A 22502-nucleotide genomic window follows, 5' to 3' on the forward strand; every position below is an offset into this window, starting at 1 on the left:
ATTATTTTATGTATTATATACATGATTCTGCTTTGCAAAACTAACATGATTTTTTTACATTTGCAATACATAACTGCTTCTTGATTAACCAAAATTATTTATATAGTTATTTAATTATATTTAACATAAACAAAGATTACCAATTAATTCTTACATGCATCAACTATGCTTGCATTTTTTTTAGCAAGAATGCAACGAGTTTGCCACAGTTTCATTTTTTTTATTTCAAAATGCAAACGTTTGCATAAGTGTTATAGGCAAGGTACAGCATACAGCTTCGTGAGAACTTCTGCTTTTAAGCTCCATCAAATTTTCTGCATCATTTCAGACCATCAGGGAACTTTATGTTAATTGCAAGTCTAACAACATGGCTACAGCCAATGCAAAGCTGTCCAGATTCCAGCCTTTGCTACTCTCAAGACAAAAACAGTCAAACACCACAAACCCCTGAAAATAGCTTGGAAATCAGAAATCAAACAATCCTCAGCTTGAGCTTTTTTATATTTGCAATTAAAACATCTGGCAACTTGTTTTGAAAAAAAATAAAAATAAATAAAAACATGGCACCTGTGCAGATATCAAGTCCATGAAAAGGCAGCTTTGTAAGAACTTGTGCTACTCTATTCAAGATGAAAAGGTCACACCACAACCCCACACATTAGCTTGGAAATCAGGGCCAACTTGTTTTGGAAGGTAAAAAAATAAAAACATGTACACTGACAGTAGTTTCAAAGGTAACAGAGAACTGCAGAAATGGTCCATGAAAAATGCCTAAACTGCTGTATGTGTCCAGATAAACCTATTGCAACTGCTCATTCACAAAGTCTGTTTTTCAGAACCTGAACTTTCTTAGAAAGCACGGTGCCTTCCAGCTCCATCACAATTTTCTGGAACACTTCAAAAGAGTACTTCAGATCATCAGGGTAGTTCAGGTTGATCACGTACATCAAGCCGAACATCATGGCCACAGCCAATGCAACGCTGTCCAGATCCTGCAGTAGCTGCAGTCCTTCCAAGACGATCCCGATGTCGTCTGGTCTGCTGGTGGCCTCACGTTTCACAACATAGATTCCCACTGTCATCTCATCAATGGCCTCTTGGATGTGGATTTCGTCTTCTGCCTGCTGAGGGAACAGTAAAAGAAGAAGAACAGGATCAAGCAACAAAGAACAGAACAGTTCGTTGGAAAGAGAGGGTAGTGTGCAATGTAAGGGAAAGCACTAAGTGACAAGAAAGACGGAGAAAGCCCCCTATACACTCTTACTACACACTCGCCCGTTTGCGCGTGCTCGCGGAGGCTCCGCCATGTTAAGGGCCGTCCCAAATCACATAGGGCAGAAGGCGAGTGGACCCTTCAGCCCTCACGTAGCGAGTCTGCATCGGTGCTCACTCACGGCGGCTTTCGCAGGAAGTGCAAAGGCAAAACGAGCTCAGAAACATCATAGAAATGTGAGTTCCGCACATGCCCAGCAGAGTCCTGCACCAGGTTGGGAACAAAATTGTTGCCTGAACAGTATTTACTGAAACGCACAGGTTTTAATTGTTCTGGAATTTCATGGGCGGGCAATTAATTATGCACAGGTGGGTAGTATCATATGATCACAGTATCATAACACGCAAAATTGAAATATGCCAAAAATATGTGTAACATTACCATCAATTAATTCACATCATTTGTTCAGCCAGAGATTTTTTCCGCTGCAGTGGCGCGGCGGCGGCGCGTCACTGCCACTGCAGCGCGAAGCCGCAAAGGAGCAATAAATAAAAGTACTTCAATCGAAATGAATTTTTGTGTGTGATATTTATCACAGTTAGCAACAAAATTCACATGGCTTCATTTCTTTGCTTGGAAATGTCAAACCGTGGAGTTGAAAAACTCGTGGAATCACTTATAAATCTCGTAACCTGTGCCGTAGCGCTCAAGCCTGCGTCTGTCTGTTGCCATGGTGATGAGTGCTTCTGTTTTCCGGTGGAGTGAGTCGCGCGTCTTGTACTTGCCCGTCTTTATTATGCCCTTCCACTTCAATTCAAGCGCCCCCCACAGCGGCAAGTGTGACTTCATCTGGAGGGACACTCACGGTGGAGGGCGAGTGTGTAGGGGGTGGTTTGGGATTGAACCTGCATCTACTCACCACAAACTCCCAAAGTAGACAATCTGGGTCCTCGTTGAGGTACACACATCTGTCCTCCTCTTTTGTTGAATAGCTTCAACAGCTTGTCTGACTGCATATCCAGTTGAGACAGAAATCTGGACTGCAAGGGCATCGTGGTGACTCGTTTGAATTCTGCATTTATCTGAAGAGACACAAAAGAGACACAAAATCATGATAAACATTTACTGATGTGACGTAGCAATAATATGAACACTAATAATATGAACACCAACAAGGACTAAAAAAAGTTTCCATTGCACTACAGATTTTAATTCATATACAACTGCTCTATGCAAATTTCATACAGGACATACCTCATCTACTTCAAAGAGCGCTGGCCATCTTGCCTGGAAGTCCTTTATCATTGGTGTGTCACATACCACTTCATATCTCCTGGATGCAAATGTCTTATCCATTTTACTTCTCACGGTCTCTCTGTTGTTTCTTCTCTTAACATCTGAAAGAAGTTCCACTCTCAGTTGCTCAAGACTTTCTTCAGACTCTCCGATAGGATATGGGGGACAGTAGTTCACTTCTGACCGCTTTGGTTTTTTTATTCCAAAGGCAGCATTTGCTCTGCCTCCTGGTTTGTTCTTGATTGAGTTCACCAACACCTCACTGCATCCAAGCTTTCTCAAATGCGTCCTGTATATAGCCAGTTTGTTTTTCAAGCTCATCTTCCATCCTGCATATCCAGAGACTGAGCCTTTTTCTGTGAGGCAGGCATGCCTGGTAATGAGGGCCTGCCCAACTTCATTCCATTGCTTGTCTGACACATACATTTTGTATTGAACTACCTCTTGTATCAGTCCTTCCAGAATGCTTGATCTCAGTTTCGGATCAGGAATAAAAGGGGTCCCCCCCTCTCTGTAAGCTGCATTGCCATGCTGTAGTTTCAACTCTGCATCGTAGGTAAACTGAGGAACACAAAAGATGCTAAGCCAAACTGGCCTTGAACAGGATGAGTCTGATTCAGGTGAGGAGAGTATGTCAGTGACGTCACTCCCGCTAGATGAAGCTGAACATTCTTCACGAACACTAGCCATAGCTGAGGTGGAAGAACTATAGGCACACTCTGGAAGTGAAGCCTCTGCCACAGGAATTACTCTGATAGTTCCTCTATCCTGCACTTCCTCCATTGAGGTGAGATTCATGGTCATTTCCAAAGAGACAATCCATAAACTGGAGTCTGAAAGAGGTGGTGAGGCCACATTGTCTTTGTACCTCACAAACAAGTCCATCAACAGATCCCATCAGTCCATTTTGAAAAGTCAATCTCTGGCTGCTGTTGTCACTCAGAATTATTCTTACAAAAGCTGGGGAGCTCATCCTTCTATTCGTCATGTTCTGTGAGGAAGAATAGCAAAATAACATGATTACATTGTAGTAATAGTCAAACTGTTACAGATTTTCAGGAAGGGAACCCAAATGCAGGCATGCAATAAAAAACAGGCATGGACTGACATGTCAAGCTACTTACAACACTTGACATGTCAAGAAATGATTTGGGTCAGTCCATAAATTCAAATTAACTTTTTTTTAGTGACATCTACATTAAAGGCAGAGTATGTAGGATTGTGGCCAGAGTAGGCACTTCAACTATGTTGCTCATTGTAACTATGCTGCCCATTCCCAAATTTGGTCTTTTCAAGAATATTTACTAAATAATAAACAAATATTTACTGGTTTCACCAAAGTACAGTATTTCTTGCAGCTAACAATGTCTATTACTGGAAATTCAAAATGGCAGACTTGGAGAAGATCCATCTTTTTATCAATGAAAAGTGCAATTTTCCCAGTCATAATGAATACTTACAAATTGATGGAATGTTATCTCATGAAAGAGACAACATTTGGAATGGGCAGCATATATTCTGGAAGTAATCTAATACCAAAAAATCACATACTCTACCTTTAATATGCACAGTCCATTGCACTTGCATGCTTTTACCATATCACCACATGACAAAAACCTACAGAATTTACAACTTTGCTTTGGGTATTAACTGACCTTTTACAATGATGTGCCCTTTTAAGGTTACCATACGACTCGATCCGATCATATAGTCAGCCAAAGGATAATTGTCAGTAAGTTCATCCACTGCCACAAACTTCAGTTCTTTTGATGGTGATGAGGTAAGTTCAAAGGCTCTGTAGTGGTCCCTGTACCACCCGCACAGTAACTTCACTATAAGGAACAACTCCCCATTCACAATACACATCTGAATGATTTCAGCGAACTCGGGTAATCCACTTACTGATCCATAGGCGACTACCATACCTTAACTATAGGTAAGTCCATCTTTTGATGCAGTACGGGCAAGACACACGTCAAACATATTTGGGTATTTTGACCGTACAGATTCAACCACTCCCTCTCTCAGTACATCAACTGGTACAGTAGACACACCAGAGACATCAAGGCTTTGTTTTCCATATGATGGGGAATGGATATGGAAAGCAATCATAAATTGATGTTTCGATGCCAAAGTCAGAGGTATGTTCCTATAGCAACTTGTATGCTTCACAATCTGCTTGAAGAAGCCATGCTTTGATTCAAAACGCATAGTCCAAAGTTCGACTAGAGGGCCAACACATCTTATGAGGTGGGGGTAGTGCTCAAGAAAAGGCTGCTTTGGTAGAATCCTAACATCTGGAAAAAGCATCTCATATTTCTGTCTGTGATCAAGTATCTTAACATCAAGATATGATATAGATTCATCAGTATGCACAGGGGCAACAACTAACTCAACAAGATCTTTCAAATCCATCAAAAGAAGCCAATCTGGTTTATCTTCTGGCACTTGAGCACCAATCGGAAATGGGAGAAGTCTAATCAAGGCCCAATTTTCATGTGCATTTCCTCCTATAGTTTTACATGCCAATTGAGTCTTTTGCACAACATGAGGTTTGTTTGTTTTGTCCGACCATTTGTAGGGGAATGCCAGTATAGCTTTATTGAGCTCATCCAACGTAAACAACTTCTTTGATATCATTAACGACAAGCAACAAGCAATCTCAACTGGAACAATACGCTCAAGCAAGTCGTGAGCAACATCAGGAGGAAAGCCATATACAATGTGAAAATGAGACAAAGTTTTCGTTAATACACACTCACTTTTCACGCCAAAGCTATGAGAATTATCCTCAAGAGCTGCTTTTGCATGTGCCGCATATGTCTCTTTAGTTCTAAGGTCAAAAGCACCAGATGCAACACAGTTAGACCTGATGTCACAACCCTTTCCAAGGCAATACCGACAGAAGTAATTGCCTGAAAAACTTTCAGTTAGGCCTACAATTGCATGCGCCCCCAAGTTATCTGCTATAAAGCACTGTACTATACCTCTAAGGGTTTTTCCTAACAGTGGGATATACACACCATAGTTCTCCAGAGTTTTTAGATCCTGCAGAAGTGGTTCTAACTCTTTTTCATAGCTGTATCTTTTCACATCAACGCTTTTGCAAAGTATTGCCAGGAAAATTGATGGCTAAGATGAGGTAAAGCCAGGTGGCAGATTACCTAAGACCCAATACACACCACAAAGCTTGTGCTTCTTGCGTGAGGTGCCCAGTGGATTACAGGTTTCAAAATCATCCACATACAGACGCAACGATATTCATAATTCCTCAGCATTCAAAAAACTGTTTTCTTTGAAATACAAAGTATCTTGAGGGGACTTCAATTCAAATGAAGGGTCAAGTTCAATATCCTGTCGTCCTCTGTGGTTTTAAAGGACCTTATCAAGAATGACTTTGCAATTTAGTATTTGCTGCAAAGATTTTAATAGTGGGACATATTGAAAGGTATGCTTGTTTTACGATCAAGTATGTAGGTAATTGGCTCAACAACACTGAACTTTTGCTTGAAATATTGTCTACGTTGATGTGAACTGCTAAGAGGGCCACCCTTTTCAATTGCTCTAGGAACTGAGGTAGATGAGCAAACTGCTGTGGCGATTTCAGCTATGACCGCCTCATCAACCTCAAGGCTGTGACGCTCTAAAATCTCACGTACAAGACCTTTAGCTGCTGGAATTGGTGCAGTAGTACAGTTCTTGTAGAAAGTCATCAATATGAGTACCTGGCACATGCAATAAATACTCTAGCTTTAGCAAGGCTGCTGCAAGCTGCTTCTCAACTACGCTTGGGAGTATTTTGTGTTGGCCGTCCCCATCTATGGCAACAGCTTCGTCTACCACACACTACTCCTGGTAATCAGCAGTGAAATCAAGTTATGGTGATGCTAATGTAGTCGTCACAATACCTGGTACCCACCCTTTTTGGAGTCCTTGGGAAGGGTACTGGATGGTGCCCCGGCTGGGGACTCCATTGTCCTACTGGGAGACTTCAACGCTCACGTGGGCAACGACAGCATGACCTGGAGGAGTGTGATTGGGAGGAACGGCAGGCCCGACCTGAACCCAAGTGGTGTTCAGTTATTGGACTTCTGTGCAAGTCCCAGTTTGGCCATAACTAACACCATGTTCGAACATAAGGATGCCCACCGGTGCACATGGCACCAGGACATCCTAGGTCGCAGGTCTATGATCGATTTTATAGGCATATCATTTGACCTGCGACCGCATGTTTTGGACACTCGGGTGAAGAGAGGAGCTGAGCTGTCAACTGATCACCACCTGGTGGTGAGTTGGATCAGATGGCAGGGGAAGACGCCACGCAGACCCAAACGAGTAGTGAGGGTTTGTTGGGAATGCCTGGCAGAAGAACCAGTCAGAACGATCTTTAACTCCCACCTCCGGCAGAGCTTTGACCACATCCCGGGGTAGTGGGGGACATTGAGTCCGAATGGGCCATGTTCCGCTCTGCCATTGTCGAGGCGGCTGCTGTGAGCTGTGGCCGCAAGGCTGCTGGGGCCGGCCGCGGCGGTAATCCCCAAACACGCTGGTGGACACCAGAGGTGAGGGGAGCCGTCAGGCTGAAGAAGGAGGCTTACAGGGCATGGCTGGCCTGTGGGTCTCCAGAGGCAGCCGACCGGTACCAGCAGGCAAAACGGTGTGCAGCTGTGGCGGTCACTGAGGCAAAAACTCGGGCATGGAAAGAGTTCGGTGAGGCCATGGAGAGCGACTATCGGTCGGCTCCGAAAAGGTTCTGGCAAACCGTCCGTCGCCTCGGGGGGGAAAGCGGCAACTTGCCCACACTGTTTACAGTTGAGGTGGTTCGGGCATGTGGTGAGGATGCCTCCTGGACGCCTCCCTCTGGAGGTTTTCCAGGCATGTCCAACCGGGAGGAGGCCTCAAGGCCGACCCAGGACACGGTGGAGGGATTATATCTCTCGGCTGGCCTGGGAACGCCTCGGGATCCTCCCGGAAGAGCTGGTTGAAGTGGCTGGGGAGAGGGCAGTCTGGGCTTCCTTGCTGAGGCTGCTGCTCCCACAACCCGGACCCACCGGATGAAGCGGAGGACGACGAAGACAATACCTGGTATTAAATCAGTCAGGGTGTGAGGTGTATGTTTCCAACTCTTATGAGACTTGAAAGTTCCATAAATACAGGTTTTAAAACTACACCCAACAAACATACAAGAGACACTTTCATTTCTCTTCAGATGTGTGTTAATATGAAGAAAGAACTCTGTTTCATTCGATAAACCTTTGCATTTACATATATGACAGCTGATAACAGACAAATCTTTTTGGTTGTGACCAACTTGCGTTGAATGCACTCTACTCTGATGCACAATTAAAGCATTCCATGTCTTAAATGTGCATGGACATTGTGAGTATGTGCATGGATACCTTGCCGTGCGACCAAAATGTGGATGTTTGCGCTTATAAGGGTTCAGTAAGTCATGCCTGCTTGATACCACTAATGACCCTTACACCGCCACATTCACCTGGGGAGGGGGGGGGGGGGAGAGAGAGAGAGAGAGAGAAAGATGATATTTAAATGCACACAAAATCTGTAGTAAGAAGCAAGAGATAATTATTAATTATTTCCTATTTTGTTTCACATGGGGACCAGTGAGGTCCCAGAACAATATTGTTAGGGTTTTCAATGTCCAATAGCCTATTCATATTGAACAGACAGCTCATCAAAAACCTTTCAAGTACATTACTTCAACATATGTGAAAGATTAACACTTGGTGAAGTATCCACAACTGAATAATAAGCTTTATTTCCTCCTGCATCATATTTGCATGTGCAATAACACAATGCATTTGGAAAGTTATAAAAGTAAAATTTAATTCACTAAAATTATAAATAAAAGGATCTAGATACTCACCCTTACTACAGAGACAACTGCTGTTCACAAAATACACTGTTATATTTACATTGTTTTAATAAAAAAAAGGCATGCTTTCTTCCTTGAAGCAATGTTACACGTCATATTAAGTCACAATCAGTGCTTTTTTTTTCACAATCAGTGCTTTAAGTGGGCGACGTCTTTCTCTCTTTCTCTGCCCCACTCTCTCGGCATTGTTTTAATTCCTGCAGGCATTTTAGCCGCGAAAAAAAAACGGCCTCAAGAGCTCAGAGGATAGGGACAGGAAATATCGGACCGGACCTGACCGGACCCGACCGGACCCGACCCGGACTCGGACTTGACCCGACCCGTGAGGACTCGCGGGTCCAGTACGGACCGTATTTATTTATTATTTATTTCGCAGTGCTAAAAAACAAAAAAGGCCTCAAGAGCCCCGAGGATATGGACGGGAAACCGACCCGACCCGACCCGCATTTATTATCTATTTCCGAAATTCCTGCATGTATTTTCGCAGCAAAAAGCAAAAAAAAAAAAAAAACGGCCGCAGGAGGCCCGAGGACAGGGACGTGAAATATCGAACCGGACCTGTCCGTACCGGACCCGGCCCGCGAGTGGGGTCCGGTGCGGACCACATTTATTTCCTAACAGACATAACAAACGACACACATCAATTACACGCCACAGTTAATTAACAATGCTAACACTAGCCAGCCTTCCTGCTAACAGGAGCTTAGCTTATTATTCGATATAGAGTTTGAAGCTAGACATAGCGTGGTTCACTCGAACTCCGAACCATTTCAAAAAGATTTAGCCATTTTACCTTGCAAACAAGTCCTTAAATCTTCTTTTTAATTCTTCCAACAACCAGATGAGGAGCTCTCCTTTGGGCCCAGCAGGGAGGAAAAGGAAAGATGGCGGTTCCAGTCGCGGTAACATAAATTCAGAGTGGGCGGAGCTTCAAATGAAACCTAACCGATTTATTTATTCTTAACATAAATTTATCTCGAAGATTGTTCACTCCCCAACAATATAATAGTTCTTTATGATTTATACATGTTTAGAGAAGTAACATGAACCAGTTATATTATATACACTAAATATTTACTTAAACATTCAACAACCCCTCATGTCCCGTTTTTTTCAGTGGGTGTTTTGTGTTAATCATATTTTGCTTGTACCTCCTAGATGAGCTAAAGCTTCTGTCTGCTTGAATTAAACTTGCAGTCCAACTGAAACTATAGTTGCCCGACCGGTAAAACATATCTAAGTTAGCATAAATTCAGCTTCACACACAATTCTTTAAACAAGTGGCTATGGTCGCTACATGCTAAGGAGCAAACGTACAGTAGGTTAGCCAGCCAGACACAATTATATCAACAAGTGGCTACTATCGCTACATGCTACGAAGCCAGTAAGTTAGCCAGCATTAGTTTGCAGTCGGTTTAATGTTGCTGTTGGAACATTACAGCCGTTGGTTTAATGTTACATTATAAACATACACCACCAAACTTTTTGTTAACCTACCACAATGTCTTGTGGTGAACTGCAATGTGTCTCTTCAGGTTTGTTGTGTTTTTTCCAGCTACCTTGTGCCTGCATTCCTTCCCTTCGACTAAAATCAAGCGTAAGGCTTATTTTTCTCCACTTCAATGTTGCAAAAATGTGTCCATACATCACGTCTTCTCTTTCTCCCCGTGCAAAGCTGAATGCTTTACTTTTAACCTTTCTTTGTGCATCCACCTCCTGTCTGTTCCATGGGTTTGTGCACTCTGTGCCCGCTACAGATTTAAAAGGGGGTGTGTCATTGTGTGTGAGTGGCGGAAAAGCCGAGGAGGAGGTGGAGGAGACAGGATTTGACAAAATTGTATCATATAATTAGATAATATAATTTTAGTCTTGTCTTCGTTCATGAACTAAAATGTCCATAGGTTTTAGCCCAGTCTTTATTTAGTGAAATACATTTTCATCTCATCTTTTTTAGTCCACAAAAATGCATACTGATTTAGGGGTTTTAGTGTCATCTAGTCTAGTTTTCGTGCTGTGAAAAGTGTACGTTAACGGAAATATTTTTGTTTAGTTTTCGTTAACGAAATTGACACTGTCTCACTGGCAGCTGACAGTATGTCAGACTGGGAGAAACTCTATCCAACACTGTGGTCAGCAGCACAGGAGCACCGCAAGGTACTGTGCTGGCCCCTCTCTTCTTCACCCTGTACACCACTGATTTCAGTTACAATTCTGACACGTGTCATGTTAAGAAGTTTGCTGTTGACAGGGCCATCATCAGGGAGGGCCGGGAAGAGGAGTACAGGAGCTTGATGAGGGAGTTTGCCATCTGGTGCCACAACAACCACCTGCAGCTTAACATCTCAAAAACCAAATTGCTGATCATAGACTTTGAGAGGTCTAGCCCATGCTATCATCCATTCCAGAAGAAGGTGGTGGATGTTGAAGCACTAAGCAGCTACAGGTACCTGGAGCTGGTGCGGGATGACAAAGTGGTATGGTCCAACAACACTGATTCAGAGCAGGCTCTGTTTCCTGAGGAGACAGTCTTTCAGCATCAGCAGGAAACTCCTGTGGGTGTTTCTTTGACACTCTGGTTGCCAGCATCCTCTTTTATGCTAAGGAGGCAGCAAGACGAATGGAACTCCACAAGGCTGGACAAGGCTCTGTGGTCAGCATGAAGCTGGACACTCTGGTGGCAGTGGTAGAGAGGAGAATGCTCAACAAACTGTTGGCAGCCAGAGAAGCTCTATCAGTGACAGGCTGCTGCTCCTGAGGAGTGACACAACATAACCACCATCTTATATATATATATATATATATAAGATGGAAAATGTCAGAGTTGCTTCAGAGTGACAGAGACAGCCCAGAGTCAAGGTTGTATGCATGTCTGTGTGCATCAGACAACCCCCATCTTTCTTATGGAGGAAGTTTACACAACTTCAGGCAAAGGTTTTGCCCTTGATTCTCAATGTAATATGGAATTATCGACCAGAGGCAATGTGTTTGTGTGGATAAGAGCACTGCTTATGGCTTTCTGGTGCTTGGTTAATGGCTTGTTAGTGTGTGTGTGGCACCAAAAATGAAGAATTGCCCAAAGGGTGGAGGTGGAGGAGAAGAGGCGTGCTGGAAAAAGGGAGCGTGTCATCAGTGGAATGAATGGATAGAAGGTAGCTGGTACCATGCAGCTGCAGAGCTGCAATGTTCTTTCCCCTCAACCGGTCAAAGCAGAAGGCCGTCCCCATTGAGCCTGGGTCTGCTCGACGTTCCTGCCTGTTAAAAGGAAGGTTTTCATCTGTTGCAGGATGTGCTTGCTCATGGAGAATTGTTGGGTGTAAATTCATTGAAGGAGTGAGGTACCAGACCTGCTCTACCTGTAAAGTGTCATGAGATAACTTCTGTTGTGATTTGGCGCTATACAAATAAAATTGACTTGACTTGACTTGACTTCTGCTTCATGTACCATACACTTAGATTTGTGTACTTGGACATTATTTATGGGCAGGTGTGGGCTTTTAAAATCCATATTAAGAGCATTTCCACCAAGTCCCACCTGAAAAAGGGTTAATTAAGGGTAAAAAATCCAACCTAAGAATGCCAAATATATGATTTATTTATATGTATTTATTAAAATATAACAATTGCTAGTTTTGTAACCAAAACCTCTGTAAATATGCTGACGTCTCATTCCTCGCCCCCCATGGCTCTCCCTGGTTCCTCCTTTGGATTTCTAGCTTTTACTGGCCCTTCCTAGCTCCTCCTGGCCCCTCTTTGCCCCTCCTGGCTCTTTCTGGCCCTTCTTGGCCCTTCCTAGTCCCTCCTGGTCCCACCTTGCCCTTCCTGGCACCTCCCCTGCCCCTCCTGGCTCCTTCTGGCCTGTCTTGTCCCCTCCTGGCTATACTTGGCTCTTCCTGGTTCACAATTTTGTGGGCTGGATATGAAACATTAACTCAATACTACAGTCAGCACTTGAAGAGTGAAACCTGGAGGATTGACTCTGACTGAGTGCTCTCCAGGGTGCTGATCCTGACAGTGGCGGGATCAGTGCACACACACACACACACACACACACACACACACACACACACACACACACACACACACACACACACACACACACACACACACCACAGAGAGAGAGAGAGAGAGAGAGAGAGAGAGAGAGAGAGAGAGAGAGAGAGAGAGTGACCATTACATGTCATTGGCATTAAAGGAACCCCACTAAACTAGTTTAGGTCATATTTACTAGGTCCATCAGTAATCAGTCAGTCAGTAATCAGTTATCCTTTATTAATTGATGACTGATTTCCTTGCTGAAATTATGGTGTCAATGGCATTGAGGGACCAGCTGATCAATTCCATTATTATTCAAGAGTAGTTTGAAGTGGAGAGTTCACAGCTGAGTTGAGATAGAAGTTGAGACAAAGATAGAGACAAGACAGAAAAGGATGGAGGATGTAGTGGAGGGCCAGGTTGACAGCATCGTCTACAGACCTGTTGGCTCTGTAGGCAAACTGCAGGGGGTCCAGGAGAGGGTTGGTGATGTCTTTGAGGTATGAAAGCACAAGGCGCTCGAAGGACTTCATGACCACAGAGGTCAGGGCAACGGGTCTGAAGTCATTTAGTCCTGTGGTGCTTGGCTTCTTGGGGACAGGATTGATGGTTGAAGTCTTGAAGCAGGCTGGCACGTGACAGGTCTCCAGTGAGGTGTTAAAAATGTCAGAACACTGGAGACAGCTGATCAGCGCAGTGCTTCAAGGAGGATGAGGAGACAGAATCCGTTCCAGCTGCTTTCCGGGGGTTCAGTCCCTCTCATGGATGGAAAAAGTCATCGCTGAGGAGGGTGGGGAGGGGGAGAGAGGGGCCATTAAAGTGGGCATTGGTGGAGGTGACTGGATCTTGGGCTGTTGGGTGGTGTCATGGGGGATGGTCGCAGGGCTGTTCCTTTGTCTTTCAAAGCGGCAGTAGAACTCGTTCAGGTCGTTGGCTAGACGTCGGCCGTTGATGGAGTGGGGGGCTTTAGGCTTGTAGATGGTGATGTGCCTGAGCCCTTTCCAGACAGACACAGAGTCGTTGGCTGAGAACTGGACTCCCACATTCAACAAATCTCCAGGACGCCTTCTTCCATCTATGTAACATTGCTAAGATCAGACACATCCTGGCTCAAGAAGATGCCTGTTTTTGTCACTTCCAGGCTGGATTACTGCACCTCCCTCCTACGAGGCTGGACTAATAAGTCCCTAAAGACTCTCCAGCTGGTCCAGAACGCTGCTGCCGAGTGTTGACTAGAACTGGTAGAGGAGACCAAGTCTCCCCTGGACTGCTTCTCTGCATGGCTCCCTGTCAGATTCAGAACAGAATTGTTGTGTTGTGTGTGTTGTTGTTGTTGTTGTGTAACAAACTGTACAACTTTCTGCTCCCTTAACCTCCCCCCCAGGGAGATAGATAAGGTTTTCTGAATCAGAATGAACCTGAATAACATCCAAAGTCCTCAACATTCACAAACCTGCATATCTGTCTGAACTCCAAGTTCCCCACTATAAAGCTAGAACCCTTTGCTCCCAGCATGCTGCTGAGCTTCAGTTGGTTGTTTGAGGCTCCAAAGTTTAGTTTAAAACTTGTCAGGCTTAATATCTCTCTCACCTCCTCTCTGTCTCTTCTTCATCTTTGTCTCTGTCCCTGTACTCCGTCTCTCTCTCCTCCAGCAGGTCAAAGCAGATGTCTGTCCCCATGAAGCCTGGATCTGCTCCACCTTCCTGCTGGTAAAGGAAGGTTTTCATCTCTGCTGTCTCAGATGGGTTTGTTCATAGAAGGAGGGAGGTTCCAAACTTGCTCTACCAGGAGGGAGGTTCTCCACCTGCTCTACTAGGAGGGAGGTTCTCCTCCTGCTCTGTTAGGATGGAGGTTCTACACCTGCTCTACTAGGAGGGATGTTCTACACCTGCTCTATTAGGAGGGAGGTTCTACACCTGGTCTACTAGGAGGGGGGTTCTACACCTGCTCTACAAGGAGGGAGGTTCTACTCCTGCTCTAAGGGGAGGGGTTCAAGATCTGATTTACTAGGAGGAAGCGTTCTACACCTGCTCTACTGGGAGGGAGGTCCTACACCTACTCTACTGGGAGGGAGGTTCTACACCTGCTCTACTGGGAGGGAGATTCTACACATGCTCTACTAGGAGGCAGGTTCTACACCTGCTCTCCTCGGAGGGAGATTCTACACCTGCTCTACTAGGCGGAAGGTTCTACACCTGCTCTTCTGGGAGGGAGATTCTACACCTGCTCTACTTGGAGGGAGGTTCTACACCTGCTCTAGGGGGAGGGAGGTTCGACACCTGCTCTGCTCGGAGGGAGGTTCTACACCTGCTCTACTAGGAGGGAGGTTCTCCTCCTGCTCTACTAGGCGGAAGGTTCTACACCTGCTCTTCTGGGAGGGAGATTCTACACCTGCTCTACTTGGAGAGAGGTTCTACACCTGCTCTACTAGGAGGGAGGTTCTACACCTGCTCTACTTGGACGGAGGTTCTACACCTGCTCTACTGGGAGGGAGGCTCTACACCTGCTCTAAGGGGAGAGGTTCAAGATCTGATGTACTAGGAGGAAGGTTCTACACCTGCTCTAGGGGGAGGGAGGTTCGACACCTGCTCTGCTAGGAGGGAGGTTCTACACCTGCTCTACTAGGAGGGTGGTTCTCCTCCTGCTCTATTAGGATGGAGGTTCTACACCTGCTCTACTAGGAGGGATGTTCTACACCTGCTCTACTAGGAGGGGGGTTCTACACCTGCTCTCAGGGGAGGGTTCAAGATCTGATGTACTAGGAGGAAGGTTCTACACCTGCTCTACTGGGAGGGAGGTTCTACACCTGCTCTCAGGGGAGGGGTTCAAGATCTGATGTAGTAGGAGGAAGGTTCTACACCTGCTCCACTGGGAGGGAGGTTCTACACTTGCTCTACTAGGTGGAAGGTTCTACACCTGCTCTTCTGGGAGGGAGATTCTACACCTGCTCTACTAGGAGGGAGGTTCTACACCTGCTCTATGGGGAGGGGTTCAAGATCTGATGTACTAGGAGGAAGTGTTCTACACCTGCTCTACTGGGAGGGAGGTCCTACACCTACTCTACTGGGAGGGAGGTTCTACACCTGCTCTACTGGGAGGGAGATTCTACACATGCTCTACTAGGAGGCAGGTTCTACACCTGCTCTCCTCGGAGGGAGGTTCTACACCTGCTCTACTAGGCGGAAGGTTCTACACCTGCTCTTCTGGGAGGGAGATTCTACACCTGCTCTACTTGGAGGGAGGTTCTACACCTGCTCTACTTGGAGGGAGGTTCTACACCTGCTCTACTGGGAGGGAGGCTCTACACCTGCTCTAAGGGGAGAGGTTCAAGATCTGATGTACTAGGAGGAAGGTTCTACACCTGCTCTAGGAGGAGGGAGGTTCGACACCTGCTCTGCTAGGAGGGAGGTTCTACACCTGCTCTACTAGGAGGGAGGTTCTACACCTGTTCTCCTAGGACAGAGGCAGCAGAATCTGATGCTGGGATTTAGAGCAGCAAACATGAAACTGACTGAACTTGACACACACACACCCTCAGCATTCACACACACACACACACACACACACAAACACACACACATACACAAACACACACACACAAACACACACACTCACACACTGCTCAACCAATTCTCTTCTCTGGAATTTCAGCTCTAGAATGGCTGCCCTGCAGGTCAACTTGTGGACTGTGGTAGACCCTGTCATGGTACAGGGTACTAGCAGGGTGGCTGAAGGTAGAGCTAAAGGCCCAATTATCGGACAATACGCTGATTTTTTTGGTGAAAAGATACTGGTGAAACTGCTTCACTACAAAGACAATGGACAAGGCTTCATGCTAAATCTGAGCACAATTACTTTCAGCTTTGCTTAGTGTACACAATGCAAAAGCTGTTGGGCTCTCTTCCCCAAACAGCATGATGTGGGACACCACAACACCCAAAGCATGAGATGAGGCATCACACACCAGCTGAAGTGGTCACTCTGCCTCAGTGTCAGAGAGAGCTGCCTTCAAGCTGGTATCAAATGCCAGTAAGCCCAGGAAAATCTCAACTGGATCAGCATGTGTCTGGTGGTATACCTGACACAAATCTTTCTTGCTAATCTTCTGTCCTCCAGCCAAACTTCAGATGTCATGGATGGGGGTAATGGTCACTGTTTAGTCGTTCAGACAGGAATTACGCTTACTTTAAAATCACCACAGATCCTTTACATCCGGTCTGTTTCATGACTGGACCACTGGCTGGACTTACTCACCTGTTTTCATGGGCTCCAATAGTCCACTCTTAACAAATCAGTCGAGCTCTACCTCTGCTTTGTTTTGGATAGCATGAGGACCAGGTCTTGCTTTTAGATGCTGTGATATACTTCCTGGTTTGACTTTCAACTTAAGCATAATGCCTTTCATATTGCCAAGTCTTCTGTTTAAAACTTCTGCATACTTCTTCCAAATCTGCTGTAGGGAGCTTGCAACTCCATCAATAACCATGAACACTTCTTGCCACATGCATTCAATCGTTGCTCGTCTAGAGTTTTCTCAGCCATCAGTGGAATGATTTACAGTGGAAGAACCTTTTTCTGTGTGTTGTGTTCCAATGTTCCATCCTTGACTCTCAACACTGGGACAGGTTCTCCAGTGTAGGCCATCAACTTTACCTTGTCTAGGGGTGGGGCTAGGGTAACCTGCTGCTGTAGCTTTTCCTTGTCAATAGCTTGTGATGCAATTGATATATGTGTACCAGAGTGCACTTGCATCAGTGCTGCTTTGCTCTCTAGTAGAGGTGTGAGCCAATATTCTCAGTAACTCATCCTGTTCATGTTTCATCTTGTTCATGTGCTGTTTGTGTATCTGGGTCTTTTTTATTTCTGCAGGCACACTTGGCGTGACCTTGCTGGACACAGTTTCTGCAGTCTAAGACTTTACACCATCACTCTGTGTCATGCCCTCATTAACCACAACAGTATCATGGCTGGCGAGTCTTGTTTTAGGGTTTCAAGTGACAACTCATGCACGAGGGCTGATGCGCCTTGCTGCTGTACTTATCGAGTAGCCATCTGCATCAATGTCTACAGCCGTTGCCAGTTTTAAATTAGCTTCAATGAGCTTTTTTGAGTAGCTGAACAGGCCACACACCAATAGGTTACATAGGGTGTCATTGAGTGAAAGTCCAAATTCAAAATGCTCAGATGGGCATTTTAACACTTCACACACTTCCTGTTACCTTTTATAGAATCAGAACCACTGTGCAGTAATCAGTAGGTTAGAAGAGTTGTCTTTCCTTCATATTTCCGCCATTTCATCATAGGACTTGTCTCCTGGATTGTCAGGTTGCACCAAGGTTTATTTCTTCCATAACACTCTTAGTGTATGAACTCTATTGATGTGTGTTTTCTTCAAGTGGTTAAATATTTACAACCAATGCAGCCATTTTCAAACAGCATTCACAAGATTCCCTCGGATTTATGCAATTAGTCTTATCTGTATGCCTTTTTCTCCACAAATCTTTAACTTTCTCTTTCTAGTAGACTGTCTGTCACAACTTGAGCTTGGACAAGAACTCAAATGCATGACTCCCAGGAAAGGGGCAACATGAATGAAGTTTAACAACAAAGTACAAATCAAAACCACTCTTATGTGAGAACAAGCCTAAACTACAAAAACTCAAAATCACTCTACAGAGGAAAACCTGACTAGACAATGTAACAAAGAAACTCAAAGTTAGATTAGTTAAGGAGCATGCATGGACTAAAAACCTGACGAGACAAAGTATCAACAAAAATACAACCTTGGATGACGCATGGAATGTGGCATGGAATGGTGTGGCACGGTTGGACATATGAAGGACAAGACAAACTTGCATCAGACACAGGGAAACACAGACTACATCCACACATGAGTTGATGGGAAACAGGTGGACACAATCAGGGAGGGGAAGACACTCAGACTGGTGGGAAACACACCGGGGGAAGAGGAAGTTGCCATTAATGTGAGGAGTTAGATTTTAAAAAATCATCCAAGATGGTGCCGTGGACGGCTGCCTCGGCGTGTTGTGCGCGCTAGTTTGTTTCTTTTGGTGTATTAACTCTGTTTTCTGTTTTGTTTTTCTGCGATGGTACCCGGAGCTCTTTCACCAGAGACGATCTCATGAACATCAGGGAAACAACTCCAAACAACAACTCCAGAGGATCTATTTCAGCTTTCTGCTTCCAACTCAAGACATTTTGGGCATTCTGGTCAAAGGTGCACTCACCTTTGCTCACGCAGCGAAATCCAGGAGGAGGGGAAAACGGGCAGGCACGCTCGTACGTCTTCACCAACGCGGACTACGCAAATCATTACCGGGAGTATTTCTCTGTAACGTGCGCTCACTGTCCAACAAAGTGGAAGAATTGCAACTGCTGTTTAGCAAAAACAGGGACTTTTCTTCATCTGCGGTTTTGTGCTTAACGGAGACATGGCTGTGTGGATTAATACCAGACTCTGTGCTGCAGCTGGCAGGCTTCCAACTCTACCGCATGGACAGAGACACGGAACTCTCTGACAAAACCAAAGATGGAGGAATCTGTTTTTACGTCAAGGGTGGTTGATACAATGACATAACAGTGATTCAGCAGCACTGTTCTCCTGACCTGGAATCCTTCGTCATCCACTGTAAACCTTTTTATTCACCCCGTGAGTTCGCTTCATTCATTCTGGTCTGTGTTTACATCCTGCCGCAGGCCAATGTGCTGAACGCACAGCGCATGCTCGCCGACCAGATACTGTGTGTGGAGCGGACCTATCCGAACTCCTTAGTTATGTTCTTGGGGACTTTAACAAAGGTAACCTAAATACAGACAGTTTGTTAAATGCCCCACCAGAGAGGAGAACATTCTGGATCACTGCTACATCACAGTCAGGGATGCTTATCACGCCGTCCCCCGTGCTGCACTCGGCCACTCCCACCACATCATGCTCCACCTGATTCCCGCCTCCAGGCAGAAACTAAAGCTCTGCAAACCTGTAGTGAGGACTTCAAGGAAGTGGACCAGAGAGGCTGTGGAGGATCTCCAGGCGTGCTTCGACTGTACTGACTGGGATGTGTTCAGGTCTGCTACCAACAGTCTGGATGAGTACACGGAGGCTGTGATGTCATCCATCAGCTTCTGTGTAGACTGCTGTGTTCCACCACGCACCAGGGTGAGTTACAACAATGACAAACCCTGGTTCACAGCCAAACTCAGACGGTTGAGGTTGGCAAAGGAAGAGGCCTTCAGGAGTGGGGACAAAGCGACCTGAACGAGTTCTACTGCCGCTTTGAAAGACAAAGGAACAGCCCTGCAACCATCCCCCATGACACCACACAACAGCCCCCGGTCCAGTCACCTCCACCAATGCCCACTTTAATGGCCCCCTTCTCCACCTCCCCACCCTCCTCAGCGACGACTCTTTCCATCCATGAGAGGGACGTCAGCAAAATCTTTAAGAGACAGAACCCCCGGAAAGCAGCTGGACCGGACTCTGTCTCCCCATCCTCCTAGAAGCACTGCGCTGATCAGCTGTCTCCAGTGTTCACCAGATGATGTACTTCCTGCGGCAGCTGAAGAAATTCAGTCTACCAAAGGCAATGATGGTGCATTTCTACACAGCCATCGTTGAGTGCATCCTCACCTCCTCCATCACCATCTGGTACGCTGCTGCCACCGCCAAGGACAAGGGCAGGCTTCAGCGTGTCATTCGGTCTGCAGAGAAGGTGATTGGCTGCAGTCTCCCATCTCTTCAGGACCTGTACACCTCCAGGACCCTGAGGCGCGCTGGAAAAATTGAGGCTGATCCCTCCCACCCCGGACACAAACTCTTTGTCCTTGTGACGTGAGGTTTTGGTCCTGATGGACCACAGCCTCCTGCCAGAGGGGAGAGACTCAGTTTTTTCCCGTCTGCTGTCAGCCTTATCATCAAGGCCCAGAACCCCCCCCCCCAACAGTCTTTACACTCCACTTCAGCCTCTGTCTCTGTCTGCCTGTCACATCGACAGGACCCAAACTCTATGTGTTACATTAATGCTCAACTCAGACTACTTGTTCAGTGGCACCTTTTCATCTGCACATTTGTCACATTTATTACTGCCGACTGCACTGCTGCTTTATTCTACAGCAGATTGTATATATTTACATTTTTATATGTTATTGGACTGCATGCACCAACAGCAACACAAAAAATTCCTTGTATGTATAAAATCATACATGGCAATAAAGGCTTTTCTCATTCAAATAAAACAGGAAGTCACGAGACAACATAGACTCCAGGCAAACAAAGAACACCACCACATACATGGATTTGTCACTTTCCTTCTTTCTTTTAACCCCTGGGTTTTTATGGCCCAGACACAAGTCTTCCCTTGGAAGGGAAGTGTCAGCTCTAACGTGTGTATTTCTGGCTTCATCCCAGGACTGACAACATGATGTAACACAAGACACAGTGGATGACCTAACACAAGGAACAAACTTTCATTACAAAATACACAACTACTGTCATTCATGAGTGTGGGCAAAGACTGTTTAGGATAATGTGCGTCTGATGACTTTCTCTGGTGTCTGGTGGAGGTCTGGAGCTCTATAATGACCCAGAGAGGAGAGGAGGTCTGGGTCCACTCATGATGGACAAAGAGTATATTTCCTCAGACAGGTGTGTGTGCCATTACCCTCCATCTAAAACATACCTACTCTGTCCTGCCAGTTGTAAGGCTGTATGACCAGAAAAACCTTTCTTTCTCTGTCTTTAGTAAGCAGCACACTTGAAATGGGCTTCCTACAGGAGCGCATCTACGTCCAGCCATCCAGGCAGCAATTGTGGTGCTCTGGTGAAGTCTCTACTGCTGGAGCCAAGCTGCATGATCCCCTCCTATCAGTGAATGTCACTCACTGCACCGCCCAAACATCACTTGACATTTGCTCTGAACAGCTTGTCGATCAGTTCAGAGGCTGAACAAGTGCAATGGAGGCGAGAGAGTGCCTGTGAGAGCTCACCTGTCACCTTTGACTCAGGAAGCCTTTTCTTTTCCCTTCCTGCATTCCATCCCAGAAGACCCTTCTCTGCCTTCGATTGGCGTTTACCATGGCTGTAGTCAGCATTCTTGAAAGCCTCCAGTAACACACGTCAATGAACTTCAATTCATCACCACACACGCGCAGGGGCACACAGGCGCATACACACACACACACACACACACACACACACACACACACACTCACACACACACACATGCATATGCACACACACAAACACACACATCCACAGACATGTACATACACTCGAGCACGAACACTAGTGCACACACACACACACACACACAGGCACATACACACAATCATAGACTACAGTCTGCCTCTCTCATGCTCCAACATTCGCACTCTGACTGCTGGATTGCCTCAGCACAAACCTACACACACACACACACACACTGCAGCAGAGCCCCCCCCCCCCCCCCCGCTGCTCTTGTCCCGCCTCCTTGAGAGCAGCTACACTCAGGTCTCCGTCGTATGGGACCAGCTGCTGTTTCCTCTCAAGCTCCATCTTCCTACTCTCTCTCTCACTCCACTGCTCGTCATCGGCGGTCTTTTCTTTTGCTCTCATTCTTCGCTTGCTCTGCTCCTCTCCTCCTTGCTTAGATCAGGTGTGTGTGTATGTGTGTGTGTGTGAGTGTGTGTGTTGTCGGGTTGTCAGCTTGTGGAGGGAAGATGCAGCATCCGGGAGGAACATGCGTGGCGTTACCCAACGTGAATACCTGCCCTCAGCTGTCCTCCTGCGCTGCCCTCACCTTCATGTACCTACAGCAGGTGAGTGTCTGTCTACATCCCTGCTCTGCGTGTGTGTGTGTATGTGTGTGTGTGTATGTGTGTATGTGTGGCTGTTCATGCTGCTGAACTTGGGAAGTGGAGTGGAACAGAGTTACTGCAGCAACACAAAGAGTGTGGTGCTGTTGGAGAAGCAGTTCACAAGTCCGCTGCTGCCCGTCAGTGACGAGTGTTGGCTGGGTCTCCCTCTCCTTCTCTGTCTCTGTCTCCTTCTCTCTCTGTCTCCCCCTCTGT

At 45.9% G+C, this 22502-nt stretch overlaps 1 protein-coding gene and 1 long non-coding RNA gene across 5 annotated transcripts in view; one reads left to right on the forward strand and one right to left on the reverse strand.

Annotated features, from left to right (window-relative positions):
• Positions 1-248: 248 nt before the first annotated feature.
• LOC147245584 (uncharacterized) lies at positions 249-21810 on the reverse strand. Of its 2 annotated transcripts, XR_015110127.1 has the most exons (4): positions 21441-21810; positions 2468-3500; positions 2133-2295; positions 249-1124 (listed from the first exon to the last, which is right to left on the reverse strand). It is a non-coding gene; the product is annotated as an uncharacterized LOC147245584 (long non-coding RNA). The 2 variants fall into 2 exon arrangements; XR_015110126.1 differs by lacking the exon at positions 21441-21810 and having other exon boundaries at positions 2468-6356.
• A 161-nt stretch (positions 21811-21971) lies between these two features.
• rbfox1 (RNA binding fox-1 homolog 1) overlaps positions 21972-22502 on the forward strand; it is a 138650-nt gene continuing 138119 nt past the window's right edge. For all 3 annotated transcript variants that reach the window (XM_086186070.1, XM_086186071.1, XM_086186072.1), the window contains exon 1: positions 21972-22250. In XM_086186070.1, coding sequence (XP_086042196.1) covers positions 22098-22250 — 153 coding nt within the window. In that variant the 5' untranslated portion in view covers positions 21972-22097. The remainder of the gene's footprint in view (positions 22251-22502) is intronic.

The sequence above is a fragment of the Aulostomus chinensis genome, chromosome 18, assembly GCF_037954235.1.
Source record: "Aulostomus chinensis isolate RoL2024-O1b breed Wild chromosome 18, RoL_Achi_v1.0, whole genome shotgun sequence".
Classification (NCBI taxonomy): Eukaryota; Metazoa; Chordata; class Actinopteri; order Syngnathiformes; family Aulostomidae; genus Aulostomus; species Aulostomus chinensis.